General features: G+C 32.9%; 1 protein-coding gene across 1 annotated transcript in view; it reads left to right on the top strand.

Moving 5' to 3' along the window:
• Positions 1 to 27,177, top strand: part of LRRC7 (leucine rich repeat containing 7) — a 428,908-nt gene that overhangs the window by 322,459 nt on the left and 79,272 nt on the right. Inside the window, exons 12-18 of the mRNA XM_010963422.3 lie at positions 8,539 to 8,668; positions 9,684 to 9,799; positions 13,398 to 13,467; positions 15,388 to 15,487; positions 17,753 to 17,877; positions 19,940 to 20,188; positions 24,891 to 25,091. Of these exons, the coding sequence (XP_010961724.3) occupies positions 8,539 to 8,668; positions 9,684 to 9,799; positions 13,398 to 13,467; positions 15,388 to 15,487; positions 17,753 to 17,877; positions 19,940 to 20,188; positions 24,891 to 25,091 (991 nt within the window). The remainder of the gene's footprint in view (positions 1 to 8,538; positions 8,669 to 9,683; positions 9,800 to 13,397; positions 13,468 to 15,387; positions 15,488 to 17,752; positions 17,878 to 19,939; positions 20,189 to 24,890; positions 25,092 to 27,177) is intronic.

Here is a 27,177-nt window from a genome sequence, read left to right as displayed (position 1 = left end):
TCCGATATTTAGAGGCTTTTCTGATAAGACTAATGTGATACCACTGATGTGGTAATGAATGTGATTTGTTGATACTGTACTATGAAATGTGCCAGCATTTGGAAAATCTGTTTAACTCAGTGAAGCAACATTTCCCAAATGACCGATTCATGAGCTACCAAATCAGACATGAGTAATAGACCTATTTAAAGTAAAATAGACTAGGTGATTTTAATGTATTGGTATGAAGAGTAAGAAAAGTGCATTGATATGTTTCAGATTTCACACTGCAATTACTCTACCCCCTAAAAAACTGCCACCTGATATGAGTTTCCAACTACGTATCTGTGTGAGGTTGGATTTTTTGACATAACTTAATCAAAGCAACATACTACAGCAGACTGAATCCATAAACAGATATGAGAATCCAATTACCTCCTATTAAGCTAAACATTGAGGGATTGGAAAAAATAAAAACAGTCTCTCTTCTCACTAAATGTTTTCGTTTTGGAAAATATACTTTGCATAAAATACGTTACCTACATTAACATGTCATGGGTTTATTACTGTTATTTAAGAGTGAATAATAATTAATTATTTTTTAATTTCTGTTTTAATTTATAATATGAGAGGTACAAGATATAAATGATATAAACAATTGTACTTTAGGGTTACCAGTGATTTTTAAGAGTATAGAGGGGTCCTAAAGTGAGAAAGTTTGAAAATGTCCTTTCTCTATCGCATCATGGTTTGGATAGTAAAATTATGACAGCCATTGTCAAACTTAACTTTCTCACTTCAAGGTAGAACCTACAGCAAAAAATATACTAAATCTCTAAAATGTGTAGTATACCTTAATAAGCAATCTGTATGAAGTAAAAAATATATATACAGGCTTTGCTTTCTTTAAGGAATTAAGAATTGATAGCTCAGAGGTTTAGTTCAAAGGCTAGAGATGAAATTTGATTAAAATCCTATTTAATGGCACCCTAAATCACACACAGAAAGTGTTTTGTAAATAGTGGAATAGTCTGTGTGTTTTATTATGGGACATTCTATCTAGAATTCTGTGCACCAAAATGTTAAGATGAGCTGCAGTGACAAAAATACTCTCATTCTGCACATAGAATGTTTCAGTAAGTTAGACTTCTCTTTTGTAATTTTTAATAGCCCAACCAGTAAAATGGCTGGTAAACTTAGTAGCCTAACCAGTAAAATTGCTGGTAATTTTTTAATAGCCCAACCAGTAAAATTGTGGGAAGAATTCATTTTTCAACATCCTGCACAAGTGAAATAGATTCCATGACATTTGTGCAAAATGACTTGTAAAATTGATTATTTTTATTGTTGAACCTTAATTTGTGCCTAGGAGTTCCAGCTACTCTAAGAATTGAATGTGCCATGAAAATAATAATAAACAACTTTTTGTGTGTGCTCACGTTGTGCCAGATACCATGTTTACTGCTTTACATGCAATCTTATTTAAAAGCCCCATTAACACTATTCGATGTGTATTGTTATCTCCCCATCAACAGATGCAGAAACAGAGGCTGAGAGAAGTTAGCAGATTTCAAAGCTAAGCTGTGAATTTATCTATGATGCTTCTTAATATATGTGATAGTTGAGTCACACATTTTGTAATAGTTGGTCATTTCAGGGCCCTATTGCTCTAAAGGCAAAGAATCTTCCATAGAAAGAGAAACCACATGCTAAGCCTTCTCTCTTTTAGCTTCGTAGTTTTGCAGAAAAGCAATAAAAACTCAAAAACCTGAATGGTTATTTTTAAAAGTCATTCTATAATAGAATATGGTCATGAGAAAGGTTGCTGGCTAGAATCAGAAAATCTAAGCAACTATGCAAAGCTGGGTAAATCCCTTCTTCCCGGTGGGCCTCCCACTCCTGATGGGTAGCTGTGCTGAGCACTGGCTTTGGTGTCAAACAGCATGGGTGTGAGCCCTGGCCATGCCACTTAGCATGTGAACCTGGACAAATTATTTAAACTCTTTGTGGCTTAGCTTCCTCATTTATAATTTCCGCCTATGTCTAAACTTCTAATTCTTCGATCCAGATGGTTGGTTTATATGATGTCAATACCTTAGATAGTAAGTTTCAGTAGTCTACTTACTAGACGGCCATAATAACAAGGAAATTAAGTGAACTTTGTTCTAGGTACCTGAATGCTAAAAGCTATGCTTCCCTCTGTTCCCTAAGCATGGAAGGATACACAAGAAACTGGAAATGTACGTGGCTTTGGGGAGGGGAATTTAGGGGCTGGGCAATAGAGTAAATAGGGAGACTTGTTTTTATCATGTACCCTCTGTGCTTTTTGAATTTCGTATCCTGTAATGTTATTCTAGTCAAAAAATTATTAAAAGCAAAGTGCGCACGCACACACACACACCCTTCATTGGATAAAATGCAAATTCCTCCACACTAATATTCAAGTTTTTCCATAGTCTAGTCTAGACTGGTGGTTCTCAGCATGCGGTCTCCTGACCAGCAGCATCAACTTCAGCTGGGAACTTGTTAGAAATGCAAATTCTCAGAGACAATCCAATATCTACTGAACCAGAAACTCTGGGCATTGGACCAGCAATCTGTGTGTTAACAAGCCCTTCCAGGGATTCTGGTGCATGCTAAGTTTTGAGACCCACTACCTGGATTCAGCTTATTTATACAGTTACCAGCTAATTATCTTTTCAAACCCTATTCCATTGTGCCTACATCAGAATTACCTAAGATGCTGGTTAAAATAAAGCTGCCTTAGACTGAAATTATTTCAGTTTTTTTTGGCAGAGTCCTTGAGAATAAACTGCTTGGAATTGCAGTATTTAGTTGTAAAGTCAAAGGACCTAGAGAGAGAAATTTAAAGCACAAGAGAAAAAAGAATTAGTGTATTTCCCAAAGTGATGGAATTATCCTCACAAGAAAAAAAAAAAGTTTAGTCTCTTAACTCTTAGTCTGTACTGGATACTGGCACTATTAGGCAGTAACTGTTCCTCTAAACAAGTTTCATTGCTCTCTCTTTAGTTATTATATCCCTTTCTATTAAATCTCTGCTAAAATAATTGCTCATAGTCATCTGAAATTTGTCTAGTTCCCATGTCTTACTAATCAATTGCTGGTTTTCATATTTTGTCTGCTAGAAGGTTTTATTTACATGAAACAATCAATTTTTAAAAAGGAATATTACAGAATAACTTTCACATGTTTCAGAAACAGTATTCAAAATTTTTTTTCAGAGTGCTCGCAGGTTATTTTGATGTAGTGCCATTTCCATGCCAGGGGCTTAGTATACATTAAATCCTCACTGACACTCTGCATATCAGACATTATCAACCAGTTTGATAGAGAAGAAAACAGGGCTTAGGAAATAGATAAAGCTCACTCAGCTATTAAGTGGCCTCACGAGAGTTGGAACCCAAGCCTGTCTGAACATTTTCCACTGAATAACGTTATCTCTGTTAAAGAGTTAAAAGTGAACTAAGAAAGTGAAGCCCAAAGTCATGTATTTTTATGTTTATTAGCATCTACATTAATAGAAGATTTAATGGTACCTAATGGTTTCTAATGGTCATAAATGAAGTTAAAGTGAAATTATAGGTCATCTATGTAATATGTCCACAGCCCCTCTTCCCTATTAGCTAGGTAATTGAAGGTTAATGGTACAGTAATATCTTTTCATCCAAAACTAATTTGTGGAGATCGAACTAGAGAAGAATGTAGAGAAGTTTTAGAAAATTGATTCAATATTGTTGTTGTTGCTTAGTGTCAAGCATTACTATCTCCAGTAAGTGTCACTTGTACTGCTATGTGATCTAAGGCAAAACCTTACTGAACACAACTCTTGTGATATTCATATATGGATTTTAGTTCTTATTGATGTGTGTGTGTTTTAATGTTTTTCTTAACAATATTTGCAAAGACTTTATTTAAAATTTTGTGGTCCCAGGACCAGCAGCTTCTACATCACTTGTTACAAGTGCAGAATCGGGGCTCCAGCTCAAATCACTGCATCTGAATCTACGTGTTAGTAAGTTCTCCTGGTGATTCATGTGCACACTGAAGTTTGGGCAGCCCTGCTTTACAGTATTTTACACCTCTTTTACAGTTAGGTTTCACTATATAGACTACAGAAAAACACCTCTAAAAAAGGTAACTTTTTGTCAATTTTTTTTGTGCAAAGGATAATGTAGTTTCAGGTGTATAACATGATGATTCGATATTTGCATGTATTGCAAGATGATCACCACCGTAAATCTAGTTAACATTCGACACCGTACATGGTTACAAAAATCTTTTTCTTGTGATGAGAACTTCTAAGATTTACTCTCTTAGCAAAGTTCAAATATACAATACTGTATTATTAACTATAGTTACAATTCTATATCATTATATCCCCATGATTTATTTATTTTATAACTGGAAGTTGGTTTTTCTTGATCACTTTTACCCGTTTTGCTCACCCCTACCCCCACCTCTGACAGCCACTAATCTGTTCACTGTATCTATGAACTTGGTTGTTTTTTGCTATTTTGAGGTGGGGGGGGCGGATTATTTATTTTTTTAAGATTCCACAAATAAGCTAGATGAGGTGGTATTTGTCTTCCTCTGTCAGACTTGTTTCACTTATTTAGGTCTGTCTTTTAAATACCAGTGATAACTTGAATAAGTGTGGTACAACTGCACTCATATAAGTGATTTCTAACAAGATAGCCATCAGTAAAGGCAGCTAGAATGTTACATTTTGAATTTGAACTTTTAAATTTCAGAGATCATTGAAGGGTGTATATATTGCATCTAATAGCTTTTCTTTGTAACCCAAAGATGTAAAATACTTTCAAGCTATGAATTATTGATTCAGCTTAGTCCATCGTGTAGTAAAAATGTTGCCTTTTTATTGCAGGAAGTCCTCACTTTGCATAGTAATAAGGGACCATGACAACAACCACACATGCTGAAACTGTGCAAGATAGTCCTAGTAATCAATGGAGAAGATTATGATTGTTCTGGCAAAAGGTCTTTGAACCTTTTCACAACATTAAATATATTTTGAAATGTTACTGTTGATTATAAATGTATTGGGAAATGGAAAAATAATGAAATCAATATGTATTCAGTACACTGTCATTGTAAACATTAGGAACATCAAGAATTAAACTGGCGTTTTTTTGTAGAAAACTTATCAAGATTAGTTTGAATAGTACTTGCCTTCTTTTCATTGTGTAAGTTGTAATTCAGAGTGAACATCTTTTCTATGCTTCAGTGAATTGCCATACTCTTTTTAAGCTTGGATCAGCTTCCAAACTTTTATCCTTTGTGCTTTCAATATCATGAAATATCTCGGGGAGATCCTTTAATGTAAAGTTTACTGCCAGGGTCAATTCCTCGGGTACATCTTCATCTTTTTCATTACATCTGCTTTCCTATTGATGTCAGCAAGTTTACCTTCACTAAGTTCCTATGGCAGCATATCTTCAAGCTCTCAAATAAGGGCAGGCGGCTTTCCCACAGTCAGTATTTCTTCTGTAATTCCATTTATGTCCAGTTCAAATCCTGCAAAGCTATTTGCACAGTGTACTGAAAGTTTCCGATATACTGCATGCACGTTACTTGCTGTTACTTCCTGCCATGATGCTTGAATATTTTCAAATGTATACTTTATGTCATATTTATTCCAAAACTCAGCTAAAGAAACTGTATGACATCCAGTTGGAGCATCAATAGCCTATTCAAAAGTCTGTGTAAAATAATAGGCTTTCAAAGTTGAAATAACTCTTAAATCTATTGATTGGATTAATGAAGTTGTTCTTGGTGTCTAAAAGCAAATTTTCACATTTTCATTTAAATACACAAGAAAAGTAAGATGATCAACAGCATTATCCAACAGCAGTAGTGCCTTAAATGTTAAATTTTTATACCTGTAGTATCTACAGCTGATTGACAAGAAGGCACCACACCTACAATATTTGCTGTGTGTGTGTGAACTGAGTAGCAGATGTGCAGTGACTGGTCACTGATAGACTTTGAAAAAAGTAATGTGACTAGTCACTGATTATGACGCACATCTGTTACTTACATTGTGATTTGCAGGCTGAAGAGTCAGCAGCCAAGTGTATAGTTTACACAGTTACAGTGAATATACTGAGGTAGCTGAAATTTGAGCCATGTTGTTGAGGGGCTAATGTTATCTAAGGAAACCATGATAACTGATATCTGCACATATTGAAGCTATGCAAAGTAAGGACTGCCTTACTGGGACTCAAGACTAACCTCAAAGCACGTTTTCATAATAGAAGGAAAAAATAAGAAATTTCAATTATATTTTTTAGTTGTTTAATTCTTTGACTTCTACCTCTGAACACACAGCTAAAATTTTCATTTTAAGAAGTCTCTGGTACTTTTATGACCATTTGCTGAGGACATGACCCCCAAGCCATTGATAGAAACCTCTTTCATGCAATTCACCAAATTTATTTAGTGTATTATATCCGTAAGACACTGTGCTGGACTTTTTTTAAGAAACAAACTGTTACTGGGTTTCCCACATATGTTGATTTCTGCCCCCACCAATATGTACACAACAGAGTCATGTGGCCATGGACACTTGGCACCCAGTGACATGACCACTCCTTCATGTGAGGGTCTCAAAGGATTTAGAAGTGAATTTCTCAGAGTTCTTTAATAAAAAGAGAAAATATTTCCTTCGTGGGTATTTTACGACAGGTATCGCGCTAAGTTCCTTATAGTATTTCATGAAATACTCAGAGCAACTCCGTGAAGCAGAAATTATTAGTATCCTCACTGCAAATATAAAGAAACCAAGGCTTATAGAAAAGTAATAGGACTTTTCTAAGTCAAAGGAAAAGTATTTGCCTAAGAGCTATTATTCACAACTGAATGCTGTGTTTCACCACTTCTGGGTTCTAACCAGCTGAAGCTGCAAAGAACCATGAATCGTGAGTTACCCTCACCAGGGTCAGACTGAACTTGGCTGAATTAGAGTCTTTCCTGACTTACCTACTTGTACACAGACTTGTGAACTTACCCACCCTCTCCAAAATGCACATTTTACATCCTGAATGAGCATAATCATCATGACCCCATGTCACCACCCGCTTTTGGCCCTGACTTTTCCCCCTCAGAGCACAGCTGAGTGAATTTCTTCTGGGTATGAACAGGGTGTGTTCCTCACCTGTCAGTAAGTAAAATCAGCTTTGATTTTTGAGCTGTTGTCTTTGTTTTCTTTTTTGATACCCAAGATTTTTTGTCTAATAAGTGACAGCGCTGGGACACAAGCCCATTCTGACTAACGTAAAACCCAAATGTTTCATTTCTTGTTCACTTATTAACTAAATGATGTTAATAAATTGCATTCAAGTCAGCTATTTCCGAGATACAAAAAAGGAAGCTGAGTCTATCGCCTTGCTCCAACTAGCTCTAATTCATCCCTTTACAGTGATGAGATCATCACCCTTGGGGGTTCCTTCCTATTACAGTAAAGCAATGATATGAGTGGTAATAACAGTGTAATAAGATTAACATCAATGACAACTTAAATACAGCTAGTGCTTACTCTGTGCCAGGCCCTCTTTTTTTCCCAGCTATCTCAAACCAGGCAATGAAATGTCTTGTTCCCATGTGATAACTTGAATGTGTATTCATACAATTCCTTTCTGCAGATTGGGGGTAAAGCGGGCCAAGTGTGGCATGGTGGGGATTGTGGCAAACTGGAGAACTGTGATCATTTGAAGGCAGCAGGCATTACTCTGTTTCCATTACTTGTCATGGAAGAATTCCCTTTTCTCAAAAGGTGCCAGAAGTCTAGGTCATTATGTAGAATTTACCACTTTTTAAAATACTTTGTAAACCAAACAAAACATATCTGCTGGTTGAAATGAGCCCATCCATAGCCTCTGGTTCTGATGCACAGGCTGAGAGGCAAGAAGATACAGTGGAACCACATTGTCTGCATTTAGGTACTGGTGTTCCTGCTTTGTGTGGCCTTGGGCAAGTAACTTGGCCTCTTTATGCCTCAATTTCCTTATTTGTAAAGTGGGTTTAAAATTATAGCTATCTGACAGAGTTATTGTAAGGAAAAGATTAGTTGTTTTTATTTCTAAAATGCTTGATCAAATAGCTAGCATTTAAGCAGTGTTTTTGTTGTTCATATTTTGCCCCCTTATCCTCTCTTGGACCTGCCCTCAATACCCTTCTGCCTTACTGTCATATGAATTCCAAGGATATTCATTTTGAGCATCTGACTATAAATGACATCCAAGTTACATAAAAACAAACAAACAAAACTTTTTGTCATTCTCAATGGCTCAGTTAAATAACAAGTGAATTTAGAAAGGGGAAAACAAGGAACTATATCTATTTTACCAAATTGAACCACTTATTAAATGGTATTGAACCATTTGGCTGAACTGATGAATTAACATATATAATATTATGCAATCACCAGATAAATAACTTTGATGAATTTGAATATGTGGCTTTTTCATTACATTTCTTCCATCTCACCTTTTAAAACGTCTAATGTTTTTAACTTTTCAGTTTATCTTTATTGGAAGAATTTGACTGTAGCTGTAATGAACTGGAGTCACTGCCTTCTACCATTGGCTACCTTCACAGTCTTCGAACATTAGCTGTCGATGAGAATTTCCTTCCAGAATTACCCAGAGAAGTGAGGAATAAACCTGTTTCTATTAATTAACTGTCAATGAAACTGTTTTGTGATTAAATCTTAACAGGTGCAAAAGCAGTGTAGCTACATGAGTTGAGCTTTTAATGTATGTAGGAATTATCTACATATATATTTGTTAATCATTCTTTTTTAAATCACAAGTGATAAATTCTTATGTTTGACTCAGAAAAATGCATTTGACTTAAGCATCACTTGCCAAAATAGTAATAAAATTATATATTAATTCATGCTAAGGGATATAATTTTAACTAATTTATATATTTTGCTTTTAAGAACAGTTAATAAATAAATTTTGGGATAATTACATTTCCACTTCTAAGCTTCTTAATGTAAATAAGTTTTTTAAAGTATCCTGTTGTGTAATAGTGTTTTAACTTCAGGATCCACCAAAAGGGTCCATTAGTGTTTATCTCTAAGTGGGACTTTAATTTATTAATCTCAAGAAAAAAACTGTGACATATACTTTCAATTGAACATTTTCTATTAAACACTTCTCTAATACAGGAACAATAATCCATATATCATTATTTTAGAACCAAAAGTTATAAATAAAAATGATAAATACCATTGTAACATGAAGTAAAACTAACTTTGCCAAGGAAATGTCAACAACAGCTTGATTTCTGAGTATGTATGATCTGTTACAAAGATAGATGTATTAGTAATTACTTGGATGGACAAAAACAATGTGATTTATGAAAACAATGAAGTTAACAAGTATTCTACTCATAAAATTATAAAGAAAATCCTCCCTTCATTAATATTTAAAAGAATATAAAACAGACACTGCCTTAATATCTAAAGGAATATATATTTTATACACATATTTTAAAGAGTGAAATTATAAAAAATAAAATAATACACATACTACAAGAGTCTCAAAAGTAATAAGAAAATCACTGTCAATTAATTAAATTACTTTATAAATTATCAAAATCAGCGTAAGACATAGTTTATACTGTGATTCTTTACTTATTTTTTTTTTTACCCATAGATTGGAAGCTGTAAGAATGTAACAGTTATGTCTCTACGTTCCAATAAACTGGAATTTCTTCCTGAAGAGATTGGACAGATGCAGAAACTAAGAGTCTTAAATTTGAGTGACAACAGGTATTCCTGCAACATTTGACAATCATATGTAGTTTTTTTTCTAAAAGCAAATTGTTTCTTATTAATAATTTTGAAAAAATTTTCTGTTTTATGAATTATTTGGAATGCAAATATTTATATGAATGTACAAATACCCATTTAGAAAATGATAGAGTTAATTTTTAAACTGATATTTCAAAATTTTATTATTTGATTATACAAAATCATATATTATATATTAAAGTTATATAAAATTTACACTCCCAAATTTATATACTAAAACCCTCCCATAAGCAGAAATCTTAATATTATGAAGACATGGGAAATTATTGTAATAAAAAGCTACAAAATTTATTAATATAGATATGTACATAGGTATGTGTGTATGCATACATATATGTTTTCATGTATATATTTATGTCTCCAGTAAATTAACTGGGCTATATGTATACTGTCCAAACCACCAAAACACTGGTAAGAAGCTAGTAGTCAAAACTCATAAGGTTTGTACATTATAGTAAGGACAGCCAAATAGTTATTTAGTCATGTTCAGAACAGGATGAACAAAGAAAGGATAGGTCCTCTTCTTGTGACAAAGTTGTTATATTGGTGAATGAGTAAAAAGAAAAGATGAAAATGCAATTCATCTTTGTTTCTCTTACAAGTGTCCTCAAATAGGAAAGGATAAAAATAAATATTGACTAAAAATAATTGCTAAGATAAAGCTATTATGGAGTAGAATAAAACACTTGAACTGTTTTCATTAAGTTTCAGACAGATAAATGATAACATGAGAAGCTAAGAGACTTTTCAGTAAAACTATCAAAGATTAGCTTTTATGGAATCATGAAGAATGTTCAGAGTTTGAAGTTTCACTAAGTGTAGGAGTTATCATTTGTTAGTTTGTTGAAGAAAAAAATAATGATGCGAATTTCAAAAACCATTCACTTAGTAGCTCAGTCATATTCCCACGTAAGGAATAAAACACTTTTTAAAAAGCTTTGGAATTTTTAAAATCAAGGTGACAAAGAAACTTCATAGTTTGGTGCAACAAGAGTAAGTCACGTCGAATCAACCCTATTTCTTGTTTTGACTGGGTTACCAGACAGAAAAATGAGGAAAACGCATTAATTGTTGTGCCAAACTTTCAGTAAGACATTTTTTCAAATTTTTCTAATTATATTCTTGGGAATAAGATTAGAAATATGGTCAAAGAGATATTGTAGAAAAATGGATTCCCAGTGGATTCAGTTACAGTCTTCTATGGAAGTGAGCTCTGTTATTGGCAACCTGGAGGGAGGGTTTCCATGATGAGCTAGAAGTCTCTCCTAGATTCTTGGTCTGCTCAAAGTTTATACATTAATAATCTTCATGATGATACAGAAAATATGCTTATAAATATTTTCAATGACCCATAGTTAGGATTAATGGAGTTATTTACTCAACAAATACAGCATATGTGAGTACCTACCATGAGATGGACACATTGCTTAATGCTAGTGCAAAAAATATTAATAAGACACTGAGAATCTCATAATATTTAAAATACTTTATTAGGCCAGAAATGCAAGCTAATTTATCTCCTAGTGCAGTGATTGGAACATAATATAGAGCCAAATTAGAATTTTTAAATTAATGAATTAATCAATGAATTTTAACCTGAGATTAAAATCAATATTCAGTCAAAGCTGAGGCCAAAATTGAACATTACTGTCTGAGAATAAACTGCTTGGATAAAAGATTAAATATTAAATGTTATCCAAAAGTCATGATTATTCTGATTTTATATTTAGAATATAATAGATTTTTAAAGTTTGGCATTATAGTTCAGGAACAATGATTGCTTTACACTGTCAACTGTAGGATTACTCCTGTGATCAAATTACTGCACATTTGTGATACTAAAGGCTCCCTTTCAATGGTGATCACTGGAAGAGCAAGGAAAATTGAGGGTAACTTATCCTTCGCTAACAATTTCTTTTTCTCCATATTCTACATTTTTTACTTAACTGATGATTTATCATGGATATTGTATGTGATTCTGGAGAGTTTCCCCTCATGTAATTTTGATGGGGCAGAATTGATATTCTACTTTTAATTCATCTCCATTCTGCAATTTAATTCGTAATCTATCTCTGTAAAAAATTCTCCTCATAATAACTTGCTTTACAATTTCTGACTTACTTAAATGAAATTAAATAACTTAAAATTAGAAATAGCTTTTATAGGCAATTTTGTCTAATGTTATAAATGCTAGTACAACAAATAATTCTATTTAAAAAAGAATTATGATATAATTTAATCTCTTATTCTTTATATTATTTATGTTTTACAAATATTTATTACCTCAGAAAGGTTATTATATCCTTCCTAAAGTTACCTAGCTAATGCACACTCTGTTGATATGTTTATTGGCTTGTCAATATCTTTTCATATTTATTTAATTATTTGATAGTGCTTAGCTGCTTTCAAATATACAATTAACTGCTTTCACAATCCTAATGATTGTAACATTTTTCGCTTCTGTTATCAGAATTTATTTATTTATCATTTGGCTGATAGAATTCCAACATATTAAAGACTTAAGGAAATTTTCATTCCGAGTTATATCTAAAATGTTTATCTGTACCCAAAAGTGAACATGCAGAAAGTAACAATAAATTTATTGGTGCCTTGTTTGAATTATTCGCTATACCGACTAGTCACAATGGTAACCCATGTAATGACAGCATATTGATCATGCACAATTTCAGGGCTCTCAGATAGTATGTTGAAGTAGGCATTGGTGATTTGGCTCTCCACAGGCTGGAGCCAAGGCTAAATAGGTAATTTTGATTGAATACCAAGACTGATAGCAGCTTCACATTTCTCAAAATGCTATTTTTAAAGATTCCCTCTTTGAATACCTACTACACAATATACGAAGGGTAAAGAACAAAAGGACACACTTCTAGGAGTCAACATAAAGTTGGGAGCTGTGAATCCCGTTAGTAGTAAGATGGAAATGGCCCCTTGCCCTCATCGAGCCTACAGTTTTGTGGGGCTATCAGACAGTAAAAAAAAATTTACAAAAATAAATACATAGTTACAAACCATGATATGTTCCATGAAGGAAAATACAGGTGCTTTGAGACGAGAATGGGGAAAGAAATTTAAGTGAGGAGTCAAGAAAAGCCTCTTTGAGAAAGTGGCATTTAAGCTGAAAGCAGAAGAATATATGGGATTTTAGTTTAGTGAAGTACGGGCGGAAGGATTCCAGACAAAAACAGGAGCTGGCTGGCGCTCAGAGCAGGCTGATAGGTGGCCAGTAGCGCCAAGGGGACCGAGTCAGGAGACCAGCAGCAGAAGCAGCTCTGGAGAGGTGTAGGGGGACCAGATCTTGTAAGGGCTGGCAAGCCATGTTAATTAACAGTTTGGGATTTCATCCTAGATACAGCGGGAAGCATTTGAAGAGTTGTAAACTGGAGATTGTCACTTGTTAAAGATTGCTCAGGCTGCTCAGTGGAGAAAATGGCGACAAGAATGAAATAAATAAGTTACAGTATTTTAAATAATTCTTCATAAAAGTAAACTTTACCTGTCTTCGTGAATGCTGTTAGAATGTTCTTATTTTTTACAGGTTGAAGAATTTACCATTCTCATTTACCAAACTTAAGGAGCTTGCAGCTTTATGGCTTTCTGACAATCAGGTAAAAAAATTTAATTATCTGATTTATTTTGTTCATTACAATGGACTATCATTGAAATTTTGACTGACTAACTTATTCTCAATATTTACCTTTGACAATTACTGCAAAATATAAATTCTTTATCCGCTGGTAAAGGTAGCAATTCAAATATGTATTTCATTGCTGTGAACAAAACAGTGCTAAAATTCTCACCCCCTTTAAATACTTCAATTTAGCATCTACTTTATTCTCAGAGCTCTAATACACAACCTAATCATTTTTGTAGCTTTTCAGCCCTGGGTGGCACATGCATGTCCTTAGAGGATGTACTTCAATTACATCTCTGAAGGTGAAGTGTAAGAAATTACTACCACAATCCCCACAAGAGGAAATTATTGGCCTCCATGTTCCCTTTTTCCTTCATACTTTTAATTATAATCAACTTAATTCTAAAACTTTATTCTAAAAATTTGCATATATCTTTTGTTGCTGTTTCTAATATTTTCTTTGAAATTGCTTTGATATTATTTCTTATACTTACGAACATAGATTATAATAGAATCAGTAATTGAGTGTTAATGAATAATTTTATTAACTAGAAAAAATAAATAGTTGAAGACACCTGATTTGCCACCAGAAAAACGAGTGACAGACAATTTTTACTTTTTTCTTGTAATTCTAAAATTTTAAAACATCTTATCCCAAAATATGAATGACCAAGTGAAAACAAATCATCTAGAATTTAGTTTGTTACCGTTATTTTCTGAGCATAAAAGCAGCATTACTGGTAAATGAATTGTTCAGAGATAGGTATTGGGCTACTTTCATGAAAATTAAAATAAATCTCTACAAAACGTGAAATGGAATTGTAAGAATAATGTTTGTATTCCTATTATTGTTACAACACTTTCTTCCATCTACTAAGTAACAAATTAGATTGTCATTCAAATTCAAATCTTATCAATGGGCTATAGATTTTTTGAGGCATCTGTGTATCATTATAAATAAATCATTTCTGGAATCAATGTGAATTATGCTAATGGAAGAGGCTATTCTACAGTCTTGCATTGTGAAAAAAACATCCCCTAATATCCTGATTTATTATTCTTGTGGATGAATGAACAGAACAGTGGGTGCATCATTTAACTTTTATTTAGAACAGTGATTTAATAAGTTTCTGACTCAGTTTCATGAGACAGGTTGGTATCCCAAATCCCCTTTGTGCTTCGCTCTTATTAATAAATGTCATGAGATAAGATTTAAAACATTAAGTAATATGATTATTTTCAATATATTTACATATAGTATTTAATATCAAAGTTCTAAAAAAGCTCTTCAAAAATAGTATTTCTGAAGTCAAATTAATAAATCAAATTAATAATAGAGAATTAAATTTTACTATCCATTGGTAAATATCTTGTGATATATTAGATACAAGTATAGTGGCTTATGTGTATGTGGACCCTGTTTTGGGTTACAAAAGTATCTCTTAAAGATAAATGCTTATGTTTTAACCTAATTAAATTCATAGATGATCTTGTATAGTATGAATTTGAAAGCAAATTCCATTTGTCCTTTTTGAAGGGCAATTGGTAAAACTGAATGGGCATAAAGAACTGGACCAAAAGTTTACTTAGTTGAAACAATTTAACACATTTTGGTCTATTCAAGATTAAAACTGATATTGCTCCGTGAAGATGAATAGGTTTTGTAAAATAATATATTGGAGAAAAAAATCTCATTAAGACCTTAGAATTTGAAAATATTCTTCTACAATAATCTTATTTTATGTTATACTTTCTTATTTCATTATCTTTTTCCTTATGTTTCTTTTAATTTTTCATTCAGCTCAGTGAGGCCAGACAATTGACCTTCTTATATAAAAGAGATATTCTTCATATTTGCTATCTTATTAATGTAATTTATGTCCTTTGCTTCCAGTCCAAAGCCCTTATCCCTTTACAAACTGAAGCCCACCCAGAAACAAAGCAAAGAGTATTGACTAACTACATGTTTCCCCAGCAACCTCGTGGTGATGAAGGTAAACTGTCAGTAGAAATTTCTCCTGTACTTTTATGATTATGGATAAAAGGGGTTAATTTTATTCTGACTTCTGGACAGTACTGGCACATGGGCAAGACTGTAAAGATAATTACATTACATCTATAAATCATTTTGGAGTTGACTCTAAGCATGAATCCTATTTTCCATATAAAATTTTAAGTAAAACGTAACACCTCTTTACATTTTTCATGACAATAATGTTGACTTTTAGGAGCAAATTCTCTTGATGAATTGCAGTGCACCGAACTAGTTAACCAAATGTGACACCCAGCTAACTGAAATGAGCTAGGAGTCAGATCTTAAGGAAGGGTCAATAAGATGGTTTGTTTCCTTGTTCACTAATTTCATGAACACAATTTAAGCATTTAGTCCTGTGATCTTAGGTCAGAACTATTTCATGTTAAGAGCCAACCATAAAGAGATGACTTGCAAATAATGACCAGTTTTTCTTTTTCAAGTTTAATTTCCCTAGACAATGTCCACAGTTATGATAGGAATAATTTTTGAAAAACCGAAACCTTTTTCAAGAATAAAATCTTCTATCTTATGATCACAGTACTCACAAAATGGCTAAAGGAGGTTTATTCCTTACTGTTTGGAATTCAGCATGGGCTCCTCAGCCCGAGCCAGCCCAGGCTGCCATGCACACGTACCACAGTCTTACAGTAACAACAGTTCTTGAAAGAGTAAGCCCACTTCATTTGACTCAAGGATTAAATCTTCCCAATCCATTTAAATGAGACCAACTTGCAAAAGAAACTATTTTTTATGTATTTCTCATTTTTAGGATAACTATAATGAATGTCTATAGTCTTTGACTTAAAACGCAAGTGAATTATTTTGAGATATTTTAGGATATTTTTATTCAAATTTTGACTTACAGTAGTAGGAAAAAGAAAGATTGTTTCATATGTATTTTTCAGGCTTCAGTAAAATTGATCTTTTGAATTTATGAAAGAAAAGCCATTGGGTTTGCATATGGCATAAAAAAGTTTTAAGTAAGGATTACGTTTTATTCATGTATCTTTACTTATATTTGCATTTTAATATCCCTAGATTAACAAAATATTTCACTACAAAAGGATGTAGGGGAAAATGAAAAGTGTCTCATATTGACTGGTCATTTCTCATATCTAGTCTCACAGATTAAACCCCTAATTTGTTCCAGGTAATGAGGTAGATCTAGTTAGGTAAGGTATGATGTTCAGGAATCAGCCTAGTTTGTTTTTTGTTTTGTTTTGCTTTGTTTTTTGTTTAGTTTTGCTTTCCTTTGAGGAAATCAGAATTGGTCATAGAACAGTTTTCTTGAACTTTAAGCAAGTCACTGTTTGGTTTCTGAAGCAGAAATATAATAAATGAATTTTCAGAATACCTTGCAACAAACAGAGATTTATATAATAAAATTCTTTCTTTAGGAAAAAATTTATCCTAAACTAAGTATTTTCATTGCATTTTCATGTGATGTTCACAATAATGTTCCAAAGAAGATATTACCATTAGCCTACATTCTGATATAAATTAAAGATTAATAAGCCATTTCTTTTCCCTGTCAATTTGAGACACATTTAGACTAGTTGAGATCTTAAAGACTAAATTTTCTACATGTTTTTTACCTTACATTGTCTCCCACCAGACACATAAAACAACAACAACAAAGTTTGCAATCTTTGTTTATTGCAAGACCAAAGTTATGTAGTACCCTTTATAAAATCCTGATAGAGTTTATTGGTTACAGTTATGGGCTCTTTAATCACACAGACATGGAGAAGATGCATGACTTTGAACTAGTCTCTTAAAACTCAGCTATAGTTTTCTCATTATCAAATTGAGGATTGTATTAGTACTATCATTGTGCTGTTCTGAAAATTAAAAGAGATAATGGTTTAAAATATTTAGTCCAACTCTCTATCATCATAATTATGCTATGTAGAGTCCATTCTCTACACTGGAAAACTTCCCAACCCCAGTATATAATTGATGTGTCATTAGCAAAGCTGAATTTGAGTTAAGATGTTAAAAGAGTTTGTAACTAGTACCAAGGGAATTTTATTCCTTCTTTTTCTTTCTTTCCTTCTTTCTGCCTTTCTGTATTTTCTTCTTTCCTTCTATTTATTTTTTTCTTTCTTTTTTATTTTTGTATTTGTTTGTAGTACCTGTTGCCTTTTTTTGCATAGTGTACTAAGCTCTATTAATAACAATTTATGTAGAAAAAAAGCAATAATACTTTGGAATCTAACTGTAGATTTCCAGTCAGACAGTGACAGCTTTAACCCTACACTGTGGGAAGAGCAGAGACAACAACGCATGACTGTTGCATTTGAATTTGAAGAAAAAAAGGAAGATGATGAAAATGCTGGGAAAGTTAAGGTGAACCTTTTAATTTTTGTTTCTTCTTTCTTCTCATTATTTTTGTTTGTCCATTGTTATTATTTAAATTGACTTTCAGACTAATTGAGTGACCTCTGCTAGAAGGTCAGATACATCTTCAAGTCTCATGGTGGTACCTTTCATTATAGGAGGATGGTGATTTTGGAAGCATTGTTGTGCTTCAGAATGAGACTAATGTCCCAGTTCTGACTGAGCAAATTTGATATGCCACACCATCTTATCAAATAGCAACATGAAAGAGATTCAAGCTGAGAGAAAGCCAAAAAAACAAGAAACAAAGAAAAAAATCTGAGCAATGGGCTTTACCTAAGCACCTTATTACATCTTTGAAACTCTGAAATGTGTCTTTTTAAATCATTGAGCAAAGCAAGGCATCATGCAGACTGTGTGAGGCCAAAATACACATTTATGAAAGTGCCAGTGGATTAATATATTACGTTGGCATTAAAATCTCTGAAAGATTCTCTTAAATATTTGAGAAGAAATTTATGAGTTTTCTTAAATGTGACAAGTTTTAATAGAGGTGCATACCAAACAGCAGGTGATGTTCCTTAGGAAAATAACTTGAAATTTTTTACCTTAAAGCATATTTTTTAAAAAGTCCTTTATTGGAACCAATCTAAGTCAAGTAACAGGATTGAATTTTAAAATCTATATGTTTCCATTGTATAAATTTTAAAATATCAGAATTTATATGGATTTTATCAACATCAGATCTTCATGTTATCATCATCATCTTGAATCTCTCATTAATTTTTATGGTATTATTTTTGCACTTTTTCCATCATGAGTACTAACAGCTCTCACGCTTGGTGACTAATTACTTAAGTAATTGTATATGCATCCTATTAATAGATCTAGACTGTGTGATGTGTTCTTCTTTTCTGTCCCCTCATTCCCACATTTTCTAAACTTTTTTCTTAAACCAACACACTCTTGAACCTTACTAGAATTAGTAAGGTAATTGAAAAGCCCTACCTATATCATTGTGGAGAACCCAAAATGGATTCCCAAATCAAAATGACAGTTCTGGTGATGATTTGGGCTTTAAAAAAATGTTTCTGAATGGTTGATTAGTGCCATCTAATAACCAAAGAGACATTTTTTTAACTTGTGAATTCCTAGAAAAAATAATGCTAAACTAAAAATAAACAAAAAAAGATCTTTAGAGTGTTTCAGTTCTTCTTTCAAGGACTTTGTATGTTAAATCCAGAACCAATGGATGATGCATTCTATACTGGACCTCTGATTCATTCTTTTACCTCATTGAATGTCAAAAACTACATACTTCTTCCTAAAAACCTCTATATTCAAGGGCTCCAAGAAGAAAAGAGTGCATTTAATATACTCTGGTATATGGGTCAATGAAAACATAAAATATAGTAAATGCAAACAGTTATTTAGAAGCCCTGTTTGTGTGTTATGTGATCAGGTTTGATTATAATTAGAGTAGGTTCATTATACTTTAGAGTACATTTTTTCTATGTTTATTTATATTTGATTTATTTTATATATTAGTGAAACAATATGTGTTTCCAGAATGTCAAACTACTTGGTTTTGACTAATTTGAATATTTCCAATGCCATTGGCTATTGGATAAATTAGAACACAAACTTCCAAGTAAATCATCATGGAAGTATGATAAATGGAATATGCTGAAATCTTACACTAAATTAATTATACTTTTCTGGTTCATTACATGTACATTAAATTTAGCACCATTTTACCTTTAATTTACATAAAATTTTAAAAGGAATAGCTGACCTGTGGCATCAACTTCTAAACGGACTAGAGTATAATGCCCTACTTACAGTATTTAGTGTAGTATGAATGCTGCCTTGTGTGAAGAAATTGTGATCCGTTAGCTTTGTATGATATTGGTATTGTTTTAATACACAGAGTTAACACTAATATTCTAATGGTTGTTTTAAATGCATTACCCAGAATGAAAAAGAAAATCAAGAATAGAAAAATGATAAATGATAGTTTTGCTACAGTGCTCCTCTTTCTCCCAGAAAATGGAGATTCCTTCTCCCACAGGATCACTCCTGCCAAGCCCCCTGGGAAAGGGGCCAGCGTGGGATTACTCTCCAACCTGCCAGACTGTCTGGCGATTGCTGCACACCATGGGCCAGGTGTGATCAGCAGATCCAAGATATGCCCGTCCCCCAGAATGACCCACAGCTGGCATGGGGTTGTATAAGTGGCCTCCAGCAGGAAAGGAGCATGTGTACTCCATTGCCAGTTGCAGCACAATCCACCACTCTTCCCTCTCTAAGTGGCAGACAGGTAGGCCTAGGTGTTTGGGGTAGGAGAATCCCCTATGTAGAGGCAACCTTGGAACAGTGGTTTATGGGGTATGTTCTGCATGATTTGGGGTAAGAAATGTTGATCATATAGAAACCTATCAATTGCCAGTGTTTGATCCCAATTTAATTTCTTGTTCATTGACATTGGCAATGGGGTGGGGAGAACTGAGTCAGAGGGGAGGGAACATCATTTTGAGGTGCCATCTGGTGGGATATCTGGCATGGTTTTTGAGTTGAGTGCTTCATTTTTATTTATGTTTTAATTTTTAAAGATTTTTTAATTTAATTTAAAGTGTGGGAATACCAATAGTCGGGCAGAATGTTGATGACACTACTGATGCAATCTAAATTGTCCCCAGACATACACACTTATTTTTTAATAATATCAATTCTGGTGGAGATTAAATAACTAAAATTTGATTCTTAAAACAGCATGAGATTTGAATTGAAATTTGCTGAGAGTAGGCTTTGTACACAAAGATGGACATCTGTTGAAAGGCATCAATTTTCCTTTAATTTGAAGGCACAGATAATGAGAATTCCTGTAAGAGAAGATTGGCTTGGGAGTTGTGGCAAATAGGGCTTCCTTATCTCAGTGGGTGGGATGTTTAAGAGTTTGATGAAAAAAAAAAGTCGTAATGGGATATAAAAGAACACTATTTTTTTGGTAAGCTTTATCATCCACATGTAATGGACTAGATTCTTATTCTGTGTCTTATATTCTTTCTGCAATATAAGGCAAGGTGAGAATCCTTAATAAAAGTGCTATAGGTTTTCTATGTAAAATGTTCTGATTAATATCTAGAATAAGGTATTTAACAATTCATAACCAAAGCATTAACTATTATTTCTCTTACTGGAATTTACAATCAAATCAAATTAAAATTTAATCATTACACAAGAAAAGCATAGTTCTGTGTGAATTCAAGATATCATTTCTAAATCCCTTAGCTGTGAACAGCAATTCTTTCTTCATTGCTAAATCTTTGGGAGTCTCCAACATCTTGCAGCTGCTATTTGCATTTACTGCACTTTATTGAGATCTGAGATGTACATAATGTGAAACACTTCTACTTTTCAAAATTAAAATAAAATAACATTTCAGTAAAAATGGTGCATTTTAATAAAATGTATATGTAAAATGAGCAAATACTTTATGGTGAGTGATAAAAGATTTAGATAAGAACATAATTGACAGATTTTTCCCACTTATGTGTTAGTAAATGAATTTACATATTTTTATCCCATATTAGAATAATGGCATATTTATAGCCTATATATTTAGAAATATAAAGAAACTGTTTGTATTTGGACATTATTGAACTATTATTTTAATTGTGTTCATGATCATGTTTATTCATTTCTGAATCACATCACACTTGAGTTGGAAAATAGGGAGGCAAAACAATCTGTAAAAGCATATTTGATATGCTTTTACAGAACTTACAAACATATAGGATTATAAAATACTACAGTTTCATTTAAAAAGAAATAATAAAATACTGTGTTAGCTTTACATCTTAAAAAATTGAAATTATCTTAACTCATTAAAATTCACATTTTAGATTTACATCATTTCTCCCACAAGACTGCACAGATATATGCTTCACCGATATCAGAGAACAGCTCTGAACCAAGTGACATTTCTGTAGCATAAACTTTGGAGTCAAAGACCTGAGTTTGAATCTGAGCATTTCTACCTGTAACTGTACGGCCTTCAAGTAACTTACACCATCTGGGTCCCTGCTTTCTTTCTGTAAAACGGGAGCAGATGCTACAATGGGTTGTGGAATTTAAATGATATTTATTTATAGTTGGTTACAGATTATTAATTAATTAATATTAGTCATTATAGCTGTTTATTATTCATTTATATTTAAATCAATATGGTAAATAATAAAATAAATATTGTTTATCATATAAATAACATAATAAATTAAATATCCATATAAAACATTTTGCATGGTGCCTGGCACATGGCAGATACTGAATAAATGGTAGTTGTTGCTGCATACAATCTGAAAAAAACTCCAGACAGTTACAGGTATTATGGTTAGACATTTATCTATTAGAACTAGATTGCCAAAAGAATCCAGATTTTAAAAATATGTAACTTAAGTCTGATACAAAAATGGTACATAATCTCTGCATAGGACTTATAAATTTTCAAAGAATTTTTCGCATTTATTATCTCATTTGAGCTCTAGGTCAACCCAAGATATTATCACTCCCATTTTACATGAGTAGAAACTGGACAGAAAGATTTGTGGCTGGTAGCTAGCTGGGGATAAACCTCCAGCTTAAATTTAGTTCTTCTGTCTTCAAGTTCAGTAAATTCTGCCAGGAGACTAGAAAGTGAGAAGCAAGGAGCTTATTGTATACGTGGAACAAATCCAAGTTTTATGAGACTGAAAGCTTCTGCAGTTTAGAGAGCAGCCTCTTTGAGGAAAAGAATAGAAAATAACCATGTAAATACATAAGTAGGACCCCTTACAAGGCTTTGGGAAGAGCCATGCAGGTGACAGACCCTAAAGTTTAAGCTTCATTAGCTTCATGGCATATTCATTTCTGCTTCTAGAGTTAAATATTTTTACAGAGATAAAATACCTAAATATATCCTGTTGATATGACCAAAGTATCATGTTAACTTGTTTATAAAATAACCATGCCCATCAGTAAGTAGTCATCTATTGTGTCGGATGAGACACAGCGTCTACAAATATTAGATTACATTATTCAATGAAGTACTTAATTCAGTTAAGAAAGAACACTTCCCATTTTTTGCCTTCGATTCATTTCGGAAGTGTAATTTTAGCGTTGATGACTTTTAAGGTGTGTAGAATTATAATTTAATGCCCTATTTGAAAATTATTTTTCATTCATGTACCACTAGCTATTAAAATTTTAAAATGTTCTTAATTGGCATAACAGTCATACCATTCTACAATTTACATTTTTACATTTTTTAAATGTAGCTTTTTGACTTTTAGCCCTTTGATATCAAGTACTTTTAAACAAGTTCAACAATATAATTTAAAAATTAGATTTAATTTGTGATTAAAATTTCTAATATCAACTTAAACAGCAGATCCAAGAATGCATGCATCCCAGTGGACTTTTTTGTGGCATGGCTATCATTCTTTTTATGTTTATTTAAGAATGCATTATAAAATACCCTTAGATATATTTATGTTACACTCTAACAACTTATACTTTTTTTTCCTTTAAAGTCTAACTTCTTCTTAGGTTATATTTTTGTAGCTTTATTTCTATATATTATTAACTTTATTATTTGTTTCAGCATATTAAAGATTAAATTGTATTCAATAATACTTATACTAACAAAATTATCTGGTTTTTTCATCAGCTTTCCAAAAATTTATTGGAAAAATAATTTTGTATTTTTAGTACTGAAAGGAGTGTTAGAAATCATCTAGTGAAGTTCAGTCCCAGTATGTGATACGGACAGGGAGCTATAAGGAAGATGAAATGCTAGAATAACAAAGTTGATGGATTTGCTAAAACTGCAGATGAGCAAGAGTGTTTGAATTCATATTTATAATCCTCAGATCTATACCACCATCATAGTTTCTTACATCCCATGTGTTACATAGGTGTGTAGGGGTGGCTACGTGTGCACCCCACCCTCTCTCTCCTTTTATCTCTCATTTCCACTCTTCCTCTTTCTTTTCCGCCTTTTCCCTCCCCCAGCCCACTCTCGCACACACGTTCCACAGCATATACTCACAATCACATAAACCATTCCATTTTGTGAAGTTGGTTCTACTCAGATGACAAAAGATATGACTACTGGAATAAACCAGGCCAAATAAATTTGCCCCTTATTTTTCCTCCCACTCCCTTTTAATCAGCATGCAATATATATATATATTCCCTAAAGTCAGCTTGATACACCAAAAATGAATTCAAGAAGAGAAGTAAATATCTGGATAAATATAAGTCAACACTTACATATTTACCTAGACTATCTTAGACAATGTCCATGATTTTTCATTTCCCTTTATTGTGAGATATAACCTATAAAGCATGTTACTTTATAAGTTTATTTTATTATTTTATTTATTTATAAAGGCCTCCCTGAAGATATTTTTTTAGGTATTAACAAGAATTTGCTACCCTACCTTTTGATGTAGCATTCTAATTAACATAGAGCTGACACATAGTTGATAGCAGATACTGTCAACCCCCCATTTTTTTTAATACATGGTAACGCTACTTGTAAATCTTTTCGGGTCTCCTCTCATCCCCTGCATTGATAGTCCAAAGATATTTTTAGTGTCAAAATAATTACTTATAAATAATTGAGGTAGGGAAGGGAATAGCCTCTAAAGTATAAAAGCAGCTGATAGTAACTTGATTAAATGTTCAGACATTACCAGTCACTTCAGTGTTTGACCTACTGCTATTTCAACCATCTACAGAGTAGGTCTAAAAAATCCAAAAATTATTTTTAATCTAGAAGGGTGGTTAGGGATGGGGAGAAGTCCCAGGAGGCACAATGTAAGAAGAACACTGTGTTCTGCTCTGCCGTACTGTTTTTCAGCCAGCTCAACACTCACTATATTGCATTTGGTTATACTGCTGCACGTAAAATGGAGTAGTTTTGTGAACATGCCTGCTGAAAGTATTTTTATGTTAAATTTCTTTTTATAAACTTCTAGGTTGAAATAAACCTAAAACGATACCCAACTCCTTACCCAGAGGATTTAAAGAATATGGTAAAATCTGTTCAAAATCTGGTGGGTAAGCCAAGCCATGGAGTGCGTGTTGAGAATTCAAATCCAACTGCTAATACGGAGCAAACTGTGAAAGAAAAATATGAACACAAGTGGCCTGTAGCCCCAAAGGAAATTACAGTGGAGGTATTTCAAGGTTATTGGTAATTGCCAGTGTGATTTGGATTTTTTGGAATTAGTAAATGATATGTTTTTTAATTGAATAGATCTTCTTTGATAAGTGCATTTTTTCCTAATATGTAAATGAATCTTTTTACTCTTTCAAACTATGAGGGTTGCATTTAATAAATGACACCCTCATGGCCTAAAATCACTAATACAGCTCCAAAAGTTCCAATACACACAGAAGGAATAATTTACTCACCCAGCTAGGCCTGGCCAGTAAGTGCATTAAATCATTTTCTTTGTATTCCTTGACTACCCCAAACTTTCATTGTATGAGTCATTAGAAAAGACTAAATGAAGTGTTTTTTTTTTTAATTTTGCAAATCTCAGGAAAATTCTTAATCAGATTTAGAGCTAATTTTTTTTAATGTTTTTGTGTTTGGGGAACACCCTTTGTAGGTAACACATGTATAAACAACAAAAAAGGGGCGATAACTTTAGCTTTATGGAATCTAACTATGTGAAGCTTAGTTCCTATATTTTAAAATGAATTAGATATCCTTATCAATTTATGTGGTCTGAAAAGAATTCAACTACATTTGTGCCACCTCTGTACTATCTCATCTACTCTTCAACTAATTTGATTATCATCTTTTTATCTTCATTAGAAACATAACTGGTATGAGTACACCTGGAAGTTCCTATACTTGCTGCTCAGAAATCTAGGTTAACAAAACTCTTTTACAAATCTACGTTCCAAAGCACCAGTTTGTTGCATTGATTAAACGCCAACTGTATATTTAGCACTGTGCTAAACACTGTGAGAGAGAGAAAAGAAATATAAAATGTGTGAATAACTCCTAATTTAGAGCCTAATCAGGTAAACTTAAGACAGATGAAGCAATTAGAGAACATATTATATAAAATAGGATAACATGGTTGGTTGCATGATGTAGAATATAATACTCTAAGAAATACTCTAAGAAATTGGAGAGGTAAGCAATCTTTGCCAATCAGTTTAAAAATTACGTGAAACAGGTTTAAGTTTGAATCACATATTAAAGATTGGGTGATTCTTTTAAAGTAAAAAAGAGAGAAAGGAACTCCAGGAGGCAAAGAGAAAAAAAAAGAAAAAAAGAAAAGCTTAAGCAAAAATAAACATGGTGTGCAGTGGGTGGTACCAGCCTGCCCCAGAAGAGAGGAATACAGCTGGATGTCTAGGGAAGAAATTTTAAGTAAATGTTCATTTTCATTGCTTTCTTCATTGTGCTTTTAAAATCGATATTATTGTACTTTTTTTCTTTCTTTTTTCATTTTTCTTATAAAAATCAGTATTATTGTACTTTTTTCTTCCCAAAATATTACAGATATGCTATAGCAAAGCAACAGACTTTTTTTATCTCTAAGATAACTGCAATAATACGTAAAGGAGGAAAAGCGGTATTTAGCAGATACAAACTACATAGACATATACTTTATATTTAGATCCCATGTCATCACAGTTTAACATCAAAATAACTGTGAGGTCATGAAAACCTATAAACTGAATAACTGTGCTAAAAAATAAGTAGATCCTAAAATTGTTCAATACAGAGATGGGAAAGGTGAGGCAAGGAGGCAAGGGAAAGATGGCTTTGGTCTTGAATTTAATAATAACCCGACAGCAGAGAAAAATCTTAAAATCGTCCCACAAGCACTTCAAGCTTAACAAATCCAAAATTAAATTTAATGTTTCCACCTCAAACTTGTTTCCGCTTTTATATTCCCTGATCTTAATCTCAGCTGGCATCATTATCTATCAGTTCACTCAAACTAGAAATTTGGGAGATATCTTGGTTTATTTTCCTTCTTTCTCCCCACTTCCTACCCCTTCCAAACGATCACCAACACCTATACTTTTTCATCTAAGTATATCTCCTCTATCTCCTAAGGCCCTCAACTCTGTCTTGCATTTCTGTAAAAACTGTCAGTTTCTTGGCTTACCTTGTCCCCAGGCCCCCTCATTGCCTTGCTAATGGCACATCTAATCTTGCCTTCCTTAGCGCACTGCAGTGACTTCATATTGCCTATCTAAACTTCTTAATTAGCTGCAGTAGTCAAGCTAAAT

Source organism: Camelus bactrianus, chromosome 13 (assembly GCF_048773025.1).
Source record: "Camelus bactrianus isolate YW-2024 breed Bactrian camel chromosome 13, ASM4877302v1, whole genome shotgun sequence".
NCBI classification, from domain to species: domain Eukaryota; kingdom Metazoa; phylum Chordata; class Mammalia; order Artiodactyla; family Camelidae; genus Camelus; species Camelus bactrianus.
Note: the sequence above shows the minus strand (reverse complement) of the source record. Positions and strands in the feature narration are given on the sequence as shown.